We start from the raw sequence: 12,125 nt of genomic DNA on the forward strand, positions 1-12,125 counted from the left end.
CGTGTGTATACTGATGGCTGTAAGCACAACATTAAATAGAAAAGGGCAGCGCTTACTGAAGGGTCTTAGGTTGGCCAGGGGTCTCAAACCCACAACTCTGTGAGTCAGGGTTTAGTGTTACTCCCTGCGCCATTGCATTGACAGGCAAATTTGAGCCTATAGGGAGAGGAGGAAGGGGAGGGGGAGGAGGAGAAGAAGAACAACAACTGGTTTTTATATGTGGAGGTGTGGGGAATCAAACCCAGTTCTCCAGAGTCCACCGCTAGTCCCTCTTGTTTTCCACATGCAGGTTCACAACATTTCCAAAGTCCTGCACGCGACAGTATCATTTGTGTGGTCCCAGTGAAAAGTGAGTCACTTTGCCACAGAAGCAGAGGATTTCTGACTTACTGTCATGAAATAAGACTGTAAGCAGCTTCCCTTTAATTGTTTTTCCCTTTAAACAACCCCAAATCTCATTGCCATTTGCCTGTAGTCTTTTCAGAGGATTAGTTACAAAATGTCACCGAAGAGATACCGCCTGCTGCTTAACATTCATGGCAATACCCCCTTCTGGAGGGCTTGGTTTCAGCTGCTGATGGAGCAATACTTAAAAAAGAAATTGGCTTGGCCGCAAAACAGCTGCTCAGCAAAGCCAACGTGCGGGGGAATTGGTGATAATAAGATGACAGTATTACGACAACGGTGGGAAGACAACGTATTTTAAGCTGCTCTGAGATGTACCTCTTGGGGGGTCCAGGCATTGAAAACGAGCTTGTCTGTCCATTCCTGGAAGGGTCACCTCCTTCAACCTGCCAGAAAACTTTGCCCTGTCCAGACACGACGTTAAATGCAAAGTGTATCTGCTGCGAGGGTAACGGTAATGTGTTTTCTCTCCCGCAAATGTTTCCAGGGAGGGGAGGGGAAAAAATATCCAATTGTGTGCCTCAGTGCTTCTTACTAGAAACACTGACAGAATTTGCATTTGGAAAGCACTTGATGTGATTGGGAGGCTAAACAGGTCTCCGGTCATGAGTCACTGTGCAAGACGGGTTGCCAGCTGTCAAGCCGGAGTTCATCCCTCTCCCTCTAAAAGCTCTAAAGCCAAGAGCGGCTGCAGTAAGCTGGTGCATTCTGCCCCCCCTTCCGAGTTCCTCTGGCCTTTCACCTGCTCTCCACACCTGCATTATGTGGCAGAGAAAGAAAGGTCTCTGCAAGGAATGGTGGAGGAAATCAGGTGAAAGAGCAAAAGAAAATGGGTGCATGGGGGAGCGGGGAGAATCCTCTTCTTCTTTTGAAGCTTCTGAAGGGATGGGAATTAACCTTTTTCATGCCTAGGTGAGGAACATGAATGCAACAGCAGGGAAAGGGGGAAAAACCAGTTGAATTTTCTACCCTCGAATCAGCTCTCCATCAAGGGAAGATATGTCACTGTTATGGAATGCCAGATTAGAACCCGGTTAATCTGCTCGACAGCTAAAGAGGCCAAATGTAAAAGGTAAAGGAAGTCCCCTGTGCAAGCACCGGGTCACTCCTGACCCATGGGGTGATGTCACATCCTGATGTTTACTAGACAGACTTTGTTTACGGGGTGGTTTGCCAGTGCCTTGCCCAGTCATCTTCCCTTTACCCCCAGCAAGCTGGGTCCTCGTTTTACCGACCTCAGAAGGATGGAAGGCTGAGTCACCCTTGAACCTGCTACCTGAAACCAACTTCCGTTGGGACTGAACTCAGGTAGGGAGCAGAGTTTGGACTGCAGTACTGCAGCTTACCACTCTGCACCACAGGGCTCTTGAAGAGGCCAAAAGGATGTTAACCTGCAGGTCACTGCTGAAAAAAATGGTATTGGATCCAGCCAGCCTTTTCACTCAGTCTCAGAAAATTCCCCTCCTAACTATAGTCCCCATCCCACCTGGCTTTTATCCATGTGGGCCCCGTGATCCCCAATGTAGCCTTTTTGGCATGGCCTAAGAGCTCCTCCCTTTTTCACCAGGGAAAAAGCTTACTGGATCTGCTCCATGGATTGTTCATCATGTTACAACTAAATGACCAAGGAGGGCTCTTGAAAACCAGTTGTGTACCTCGATCCACATGGGAATAGGGTTGCCAGCTCTGGGTTGGGAAATACCTGGAGATTTTTGGGGTGGAGCCTGAGGAGGGCAGCGTTTGGGGAGGGGAGGGACTTCAATGCCATAGAATCCAATTGCCAAAGTGGCCATTTTCTCCAGGGGAACTGATCTATATCGGCTGGAGATCAGTTGTAATAACGGGAGATCTCCAGCCATCACCTGGAGGTTATACAAATCAAAAATAAAGGGAAAGAACTGCTGACCACGTAAGTTTGGAAAAATAACAGCAATTCAGGCTATTATCAATAGTGCCAAGAAATGTATTCACATTCAAGAATCACATATCATTGTATATACCAATGACATTGATATATATAGTCACCTGGAGGTTGGCCACCCTACATGGGAAGGACCAATGAACACATAAGTAGACCAAAGGAAAACATAGGTAATGATGGCATGGAGGAAATGCCAGAGGAAACAGAAGTACAAGTCAGGCTTCTCAGGCACTCAACTCAGGAGTAGACTTTCACACCAACTGCAGTCTTGGCCAGCAAACATCCCTTCCACAGAGGGTACACCTGCTGGACATTCTTTCCACCTGCTGGCTTTCAGTATAAAGAACAGCAGTGACAGGCATTGCTGTGGGGTTCCTAAAGTCTTGCACTCCTTGTATCTTTTCCCAGTAAAGGCAGCTGGATTTTATGGATTCACCCATGAAGAACTGATCTCCGGATGGCCCTGCCCTGTGTGGAAGGATTGGCCTTTTGATGGCTTCCCACTGTAGCATGCCACCTTCCAGCCATGGGAGTGACAAGGCCTCCCCTATCCTGTAATGTTGAGAAGACTAGCAGCTCTGAGAGAGGAACTCCCAAATAAAGGAACTGTTCCTCTGGCCAGAGGTCTGTATCACTGAAATACATTTTCACAAGGGAAGCAAACTAGAATTGTGCCTAGACAGGTGTAATCTCTTTAGCTAAAGAGTTTCCCTTACCTATCTCTCCTACTGCTTCTCCCTTTTGTTCATATACCTGCTACGACTGCCATGAAAGCCAACATGAATGGGATTTCTGCTCTTATCTCTAGCATAGATCAATTTGGCCACATGTTTGTTTGTTTTTTTACATAGATCTACAGAACAGTAAAGGTCTTCCACCTTCAAATTTTCAAGTGATAGCTTATGTTAAAAATGCTGGAGCCAGGGAGCCTTATAAGAGTCCTTGAGGGTTAAGCTTACCAACTAGTGGTGAACCTTTGGAGCTGTGACAATAAGAATGGAAAGAAGTCAGTCGTGTGGAAATTCCTCATGCCCTCTCCCCAGATCTCAAGGCAGAGAGGAGACAATGCAGCAGCCCCCTTTGACAATGAAGCTGTCCCAGCACAGCAAATAAACATTTCACGTTCTTGCATACTAACAATAGTAAACATTTGCCTTTGGGCTTTGAAAAGAAGGAAAACACCGCTCTGGTGACTTTTATATGACAAGCTCTACTTTTAGAAAAAGCAGCAACGCTGCCCCAACATTCATCATAATGCCAACGTTTTCTAGGAAAACATAAAAGAGATGCTGGTAAATCAAACACAAGACCTCTCAGCGGCAAACCTCAGTGATCATTTGAGCTCCCTTCCACCAACAGAAGAGCTCTTTCGAGTGCCAAGTGCATACCTTTGGCTTCTTTGTTCCAGTTTGCTAGCTATTCTCCGAACAAGCCCTCTCTAACACACCTTAATGGATAACCTAGGGTTGCCAGGTCCCCCCCTGGCTCCGGCGGGAGGTTTTTGGGATGGAGCTGAGGCAGGGATCGCATGCGCGTGGCCACATTGTGATTGCATCACTTCCTGTTTACACCCGGATGCGCAGCATCGCAACGGGGCTTTTACCCTCATACTGGGAGTTTGAGTGGTAAAAGGCCTGATGCGATGCGGCGCTTCCTGGTGTAAACCAGAAGTGATACGATTGCGTTGGCGCGGCCGCATGCACACATGATTCCTGCTTCCAAGGCGGGCACTGGATTGATGGGCAATTGCCCGCCAATCTGAGCAACCTGGCAACCCTAGGATAACCACACAAAAAGGTTTCAATACGGATTTGGACAGCACAATTCCTTCCATGAATCGACAGAATGTCAACCTCCTACATGATTTCAACATATGTTCTGAAGGAGAGCATGAAAATACCCACAATGAGCTCATCTCCTTTGATTGAAGGAGGGGGGAAACACACTGCAGCCCCTCTTTGAGATGTCACATCAATCAATCAAATTTTATTTCGATACAATATCAGCTCTGAATAAAAATCTAAGTTAGGTTAAAATAATAAAAGTTGATGGTTCTGGGAGGGATGATTTGAAGAAGAGGAGGAAAGATCTTCTATGGGGAAAGGTTTTCAATCAGCCATTTACAAATCCCACTAGACTGGAGGCAAAACTTGGCTACTTGAGTGGTTATCTCCCAAGAGGAGTCTGCCAAGAGAAGGGAAACTTTAGCTTCTTCCGATCTCCCAGGAAAGGATGACAATATGGGGAGAATGTACTGCGATCGTATGTCGTTGTAGAAGGGACATTGCAGCATGTTCTATTGTTTCCACTTTTCCTGTTTTGCATGAGCATAATCGTTGATGAAAGGGATACCTGCCTTCCAGGAAAGGGATACCTGCCTTCCAGGAGAGCTGAAGGTAAGGCATTGAAACGCGCAAGAGTAAAGGCCCTTTGATATTTGGATTCTTCGAGGACCTCCTACATGATTTCAACATATGTTCTGAAGGAGAGCATGAAAATACCCACAATAAGCTCATCGCTTTTGATGGAAGGAGGGGGGAAACACACTGCAGCCCCTCCTTGAGATGTCACATCATCTTTTCCATAGACTCCAAAAAGGCATGGAAAATCAGCATATGGTGAGTCTCACAGTGAATATTTATAAATGCTATAGGCCAAAGGGGAAATCTCTTGCAATGGGAAGGCCACGGCTAGGAGCACCCCTGCGGTGATAATACATGCTCTGCCTTAAATGTCATGTACTACTCATTACTGAGGGCCTGTTCTGAAGACCACCTTAGTGGGGGTTGCTGTAAGGGAGGGGGGAGGATTCTTGTCATGGATTGCTGCCATCTGGGCAGTCTACAACAAGAAGATATACGGAACATTTCTCTTCGTACGGGATATCAGTAGTATCCAGGGTAAAAAGCAGGCTAGGCTGTGAGTTGAGCGATAACCAAGCTTCAGGGGACGTCCGTGGTTTATTTTGCAAAAGTAAACTTTGCAATGAAAACATTTATTTTAAATTAGGGGGGAAAGAGATCAGACGTCAAGCGAGGGAGATCTAATCTTTCTCCCTTTCGCTCTTTTAAACAGCAGACAAGTCTTCAGGCCTTCCAAAGTCTAGCCCTTCACAGCAATGTAATTAAAAAGCAATAATTGCAGATCAGGGATGCCAGCTTTAAAGAAAGTTCCTGTCCTATCTGGGCAACAACTGAATGTGATAGTTCAAGGGATTCTGGCCAAGGCCTCACTAGTAATTGCCTTGAAAATGCAATTAACATTTCTTCTGTATAAGTGGTCTCTTACAATGAACCATTGGCTGTGGAGGAAAGGATACGAGAGCACATATAACAGATTCATTGCCTGAACCTTCAAACAAAAGCACATGATAAGCAATCTCACTTGGCGCTCCTGTTGCCCTTGGTGGGCCTACTGCACAGCATCAACTTGGCACTGTTGCATATGAAAAGTAATCTCGCTTTGCCTTCTTCCTTTATTCCATTCTTTATGCTGGTGGACCAACAGGTCATGAGCAAAACATTCAGTACATTCCATAATACATAAATAACCAAACATACAAAAATATAATATCTAAACAGTACAGTCAAAAGGAGGTATCATTAAAAACCATAGGTAACATTTTTGCCACGGCGACAGTTACATTTGGATCAGTATCAGCCACTAACTTTGCAACTATATCTTGCTTTAGGGCAGGTCCCCACCTCTGAATGTATATTGTTATCCATTTGCCTCTAGCGAGATCATGCTTTTTACAATCAACAAAAAAAAAAAAAAAAAAAAAGCCAAACGGCGTCCAGGCTCCCTGATCCACAATCACAAAGTCGCTATGAAAACGGTACCCCTGAAAATCTGCCTGCTAACTCTCCCAATGGCAGTGCATTTAATCTGGCCTTGGAGAAAAGCACTCTGTATTTGGGAACAGTTAAAAATTTACAATAAGCAGGTAGAATCTTTGGAATGGGGAGGCCCAGATGGTACAAAGAGCATACCCTGCGTGCTCTGCAGCTAGTGCTCCATTTGTGATAAGTCATCTCTCTTTGTACACCTCTTGCACCTGACAAGCATTCTCACGGGGTGTACCTATTGCACACGATAAACTCGATGGACCTATGAGCAATTTCAATTGGTGCATCTATTGAACATGGTCGGGAATCACACTTGGTGTATCTGTTGATCAACCGTACCGCTTCAAGCTAGAGGTGCGAGACCAGATTTTTTCAATGTTTTTTTCAGCATAAAAAATAACCTCAATGCAAACACAAAACCCGCATGTCAGGGAGCAGGGATGGAGCCTAGCCTTCTCTCCAAAATGCCAGCTTTGTATGTTCGGGGGAATTTTGTTTGTTTGTTTGAAAGCATGAAGGAGAACTGATGTTTTTAATCTCTCAACTACCATCCGAAGCGGAAGTACTCAACAACATGGTAAGACGCTGAAGGCCATACATTTTTTACTCTAAAAAGTAAGAGAAAAGCATGCCACTCACCATCAAATTTCTTGTGCCTGGACACAAAGGTTGTGCGCACAAAATGACTCGTCTCATCCACGAAATTCTCAAATTCCAATTTGCTTTGCTGGCTCAGCTTGTCTTCCATTTCTGATGTGCAGCATGTATATTCCTGAGGGCAAATTCTCAAATGTTCCCCTGCAAAAATAAATGGATGCAAAATATGAATGCATGCATGCAAAATACACATAGCCCACACACAGAGAGAAGCGGGGGATCTGCTAGGACTTGTGGGGGCATCTGATCTTCCCCTCCCTCACTATTTCCTGTCTCCCTTCCCTGAAAGCTCCCATAACCTCTCCCCTTCTCCTGCTTCCTTCTACCGGCCAACCTGGGACACACACACACACACTCACACACATTCTGCTCATGGCTTCAGCCTCTAGATTTAAGTATCCACAGATGGGGCCAAGTTGAGAATTAGATATATTGACTCTCAAGTCAATACTAGTTGGAAGTAAGCTTTCTGATGCTCTTTTATGATATAAAACATGATGTCAACTGCCATACAAATAATTTCTCCCAATCAACAGATTAGGCAATATGAATAATCTGGTACAAAACTGGAATACCCTTATGCTACAGAATCAGCAAACTACAATTGAACAGCATAAGCCAAACAAGTGCAATGTATGTATATATCAAAAAGTACCACAACCAAAAAGTATATGTCAATAACACATATTCACAGACAGAGCAATAAACAATTATACATCACATATTATAGAAACATCAAGACTGACCAATAGTTGGAAGTAAGCTTTCCGATGCTCTTTTATGATATTATGGCCGCTTTGGCAATTGGACTCTATGGCATTGAAGTCCCTTCTCTCCCCAAACCTCATCCTCCAGCCAGCATGGTGTAGTGGTTAAGAGCAGTGGTTTGGAGCGGTGGAGTCTGATCTGGAGAACCGAGTTTGATTCCCCTCTCCTCCACATGAGCGGCGGAGGCTAATCTGGTGAACTGGGCTGGTTTCCCCACTCCTACACACAAAGCCAACTGGGTGACCTTGAGAAAGTCACATTCTCTCAGCTTCACCTACCTCACAGGGTGTCTGTTGTGGGGAGGAGAAGGGAAGGTAATTGTAAGCTGGTTTGAGTCTCCCTTAAGTGGTAGAGAAAGTTGGCATATAAAAACCAACTCTTCTTCTTCTCCTCAGGCTCCATCCCCAAAACCTGGCAACCCTAAACATATGGCTGTCTCACAATCCCACAGACAATATCTTGTCAGTCACACCAAACACATCACTGTACGGAAGCCTGAAACAATGGGTTTAATTAATGCTTATGTTATATAAAAATACTAGGGAAATGGTAAGGAAACTTTTGTGTTTAATTCATCGGATTTATTTTTCAATGCATCAGGTCAGTGTTTTGCACAGCATTTTGCCCTTCAGCATGGTCAGCCAGCAGAAGGCAATTGTGTAACTCATGAAATTGAAACACCCTATTATTACATGGACGGCAAATTTCCTGCTGGAGCGGCACCCCAGGTGTCAGAAATGTTAAGTATGGTTTACAAAGGAGGAGGAAAATTCCACTGCCCGTTGAGGAACGTAACTAACTCCTTGTCCTTGGAATTAAGAGTTACTCGTGAGCCAAGGCAACCGCCTCTTCTCAGCACAACCCAAGCTAATTGAGAGCCGAGGATGCGCTTTTATGAGGCAAGCAAAGAATCACTACTAAGCCAAGGGCTTACATATTATTGCATGTCTAAACTATCCCAGGCAGAAGGTATACGCAGATCTTTACAATCTCATAAACAATATAATAAGAATTACGCATGCTGCAAACACGCGAGTATCGATTACTCTTTCCTCTAGCTTCCTCCGTTTGAGCAAGGGATGTTGCCAAAGACTGCCCAAGCTGGATTCTGGGTCTGGAAAGCGGGGTTCTGGCTGAGGTTGAATCATTTCTAAAACAGAGCAGAGCTGTGGTTCAGTGGTAGAGCATCTGTTTGGCGTGCAGAAGGTCCCAGGTTCAATCCCCGGCATCTCCATTCAAAGGTCTAGGCAAGTAGGTGATGTGAAAGACCTCTGCCTGAGACCCTGCAGAGCCACTGCTCGTCTGAGTAGACCATACTGACTTGGATGGACCCAGGGTCTGATTCAGTAGAAGGCAGATTCATGTGTTCATGTGTTCAATACCACTACATCACTGTTTTTACCTCTCCTTCTTGGGGGCAGAAGAAAGCGTGGAGGCTGAGGCCGAGCCAGTAAGCATAGTTCCCCCTCCCCTCCAACTGTTGTAGCATATGTACAAGGAGTAAAGCATCTAATTAGCCCCAAATCACCACCACGGCCCAAAGCTGCTTTCGCCCCCAATCGAGAGAATATCCTTATGCGTTCTCCAGTAGATGTAAGAACAGCCTCGGAGTGGTAGTTTTAGGCAGGAAAATGGGGCACTGGGAGAAAGTTAAATCTTCCTATCTCCCCCTGCGTTGGAATCCTCCTTCAAAACACTTCTTACCTACCTACCTACCTACCTACCTACCTACAAAAAAGAAGAAGAGTTGGTTTTTATATGTCAACTTTCTTCACCACTTAAGGAAGACTCAAACCAGCTCACAATCACCTTCCCTTCCCCTCCCCATGACAGACACCCTGTGAGGTGGGTGGGGCTGAGAGAGTGTGACTAGCCCAAGGTCACCCAGCTGGCTCCATGTGTAGGAGTGGGGAAACAAATCCAGTTCACCAGATTAGCCTCCGCCGCTCATGTGGAGGAGTGGGGAATCAAACCCGGTTCTCCAGATCAGACTCCACCGCTCCAAACCACCGCCATTCCACCAAGCTGTCAAGTTGCAACTGACCTATGGCAACCCCAGCAAGGGGCTTTCAAAGCAGTGAGAAGCAGAGGTAGTCTGCCATTGATTTTTTCTGTCCAGTGCTCTCCCATCCAAGCATCAAACCCTGCTTAGTTTCCGAGATCTGATGAGATCGGGCTACATCATGCCATCTTCCTTCCCCTGCAATTCTTAGGGGAGGGGGGAGCCTTTGGAAAAGGATTGCAGAGGGACACTTTTAGGTCCCAAGAAAGCAGCCAATATATCTATAACTACTGTTTTAACATGGTCAATGTTTATAGAAGTGGGGCCAAAGCTGTTGTTGATTTTGCCATCCCCAGAATAAATTCAGAACCTCTAAAGTTGTAATAAAGCAGTATCAAAATTTGTGAGAGAGAATCCTATTAGAAATTATTGTAGGATTGGCTTCATGGTTCTTCCATCTGTTGTATCTAACACTAAACCACAACCACTTTAATCCTAAACAAGTTTTTTTGTTTTTTTTTTAAACTATGTTATCCCTCATCTGGGCAAGGATGCAATCCTGTGTGCCCCACTGAACTCAGAGGGGTTTCCTCCAAATACACATGCATTGGTAGGGTTGCCAGGTTCCTCTTCATCACCGGTGGGAGATTTGGGGGGCAGAGCCTGAGGAGGATGGGGTTTGGGGAGGGGAGGGACTTCAATGCTATAGAGTCCAATTGCCAAAGCGGCCATATTATCCAGGTGAACTGATCTCTATCGGCTAGAGATCAGTTGTAATAGCAGGAGATCGCCAGCTGTTACCTGGAGGTTGGCAACAATATGCATCGGACTAAGCCATAAGTGGGTCTTCTTGGTCCCCATATTACTCAAAAGCATTGCGCTTCCTCTTCCAAGCTTTGTAATGCATCCTTCCAAAATCACTTCTAATTCCAGATCTGGATATTTCAAAGGCTTAATTATTTCAGAAACCACAGCCGCGCTCACAACAAGCACACTGCCTTTTCACCCTGGGAAGCGCCATATGCTTGCTATTCTTGTGGTACTTACAACAAAGATTATATAGCATAAGTGGCATCGGCTCCAGCTGACTGGTTTTTTCCCTTGCCCCAAAGGGTGTCTCCGCAGAGAAGCTCGGCGGCATTAAGTTATGCCGCACCAGCGCGATGCCAGATGCGAGCAAGAATTAATTCAGCAGTTTGCAGTGACCTACTGCAACTCACTCAACCACAAGTGCTTCGGAGTAAAGATGCTGACTTACGTTATCTCTCTCCTTTTTTTTTTCACGGCCCACGTTGTATAAATCAAGCCAACCGCCTGCTACAAATTCAACAATAAGCGCTCAGTTCCAGGTTTTATTGCCGCTGTAATCTCACACCTGTCTGCGCTCATTCCATATTGGCAAGCTTTACTGGGAGAATTCGGTACAAACCCACATAACTAGGAACTGCGCGGCCAGGGAGAACTGCTTACGGGGCACGTTTCTGTGTGTGTTTTATTCACATGCAGATTAATTGTGGCAATTCAACAATGGCTGAAAAGTCCTAGCGCTCTAGAGGTTAAAGTAAACGAAACAGGTCTAAAGATAGATGCCAGGCACCTGTCCAACCCATAGGGTTGCCAACCTCCAGGTACTAGCTGGAGATCTCCTGCTATTACAACTGATCTCCAGCCGATAGAGATCAGACCACCTGGAGAAAATGGCAATTGGATCTATGGCATTGAAGTCCCTCCCCAAACCCCGCCCTCCTTGGGCTCTGCCCCAAAACCGCCCACCAGTGGTGACAAGGGACATGGCACCCTACCAACCCAGCTCCTATTTCATTAAGAGTGTTTCAGGGCAAGGGCCAAAACGCCCAAATGAGTAAATTTCTTAGTTGCTCTGGGAGGAATACTGATCCACAGGTTCTTACGGGGGACAGGGCTTATCACCTGACCGACTTTGATGGTACAAGGAGCTTTCCTTGCTGGGTACCTCCTGGGATTACAACTGATCTCCTTGCAACAGAGATCATCTTACCTGGGGGAAATGGCCACTTTGGAAGGAGGACTGTATAGGATTAAACCCCATTGGCATCCCGCCCTTCCCCTAACCCCGCCCTTCCCCTAACCCCGCCTTCCTCAGGCTCCACCCCCAAAATCTCCAGACATTTCCCAACCTGGAGTTGGCAACCCTAACCCCTACTGTCACCTGGCGATCAGTTATAATAGCGGGAGATCTCCAGCCACCACCTGGAGGTTGGCAACCGTATCCATCAATGGTTATTCGCCATGATGATCATATTCAGAGGAAGTAAAGGTCTGACACAACATCAGGGAAACCTCTGCGCTCTATTTGGCTGGCCAGAGTTCTGGCTAGATGGACCATTTGTCTGATCCAGCAAGCACCTCTTATGTTCTTACAGTCAGAGCTATCTAGGGTTGCCAGGTACCTCTTAGCCACCCGCGGGAGGTTTTGGGGCCGAGCCTGAGGAGGGTGGGCTTGGGGAGGGGAGGGGAGGGACTTCAATGTCATAGAGTCCAACTG

At 46.0% G+C, this 12,125-nt stretch overlaps 1 protein-coding gene across 2 annotated transcripts in view; it reads right to left on the reverse strand.

The window, feature by feature from the left end:
• GPC6 (glypican 6) overlaps positions 1-12,125 on the reverse strand; it is a 749,807-nt gene that overhangs the window by 495,950 nt on the left and 241,732 nt on the right. For both annotated transcript variants that reach the window (XM_056861827.1, XM_056861829.1), the window contains exon 2: positions 6,814-6,972. In XM_056861827.1, the coding sequence (XP_056717805.1) occupies positions 6,814-6,972 (159 nt within the window). The remainder of the gene's footprint in view (positions 1-6,813; positions 6,973-12,125) is intronic.

This window comes from Euleptes europaea, chromosome 16 (genome assembly GCF_029931775.1).
Source record: "Euleptes europaea isolate rEulEur1 chromosome 16, rEulEur1.hap1, whole genome shotgun sequence".
NCBI lineage: Eukaryota > Metazoa > Chordata > Lepidosauria > Squamata > Sphaerodactylidae > Euleptes > Euleptes europaea.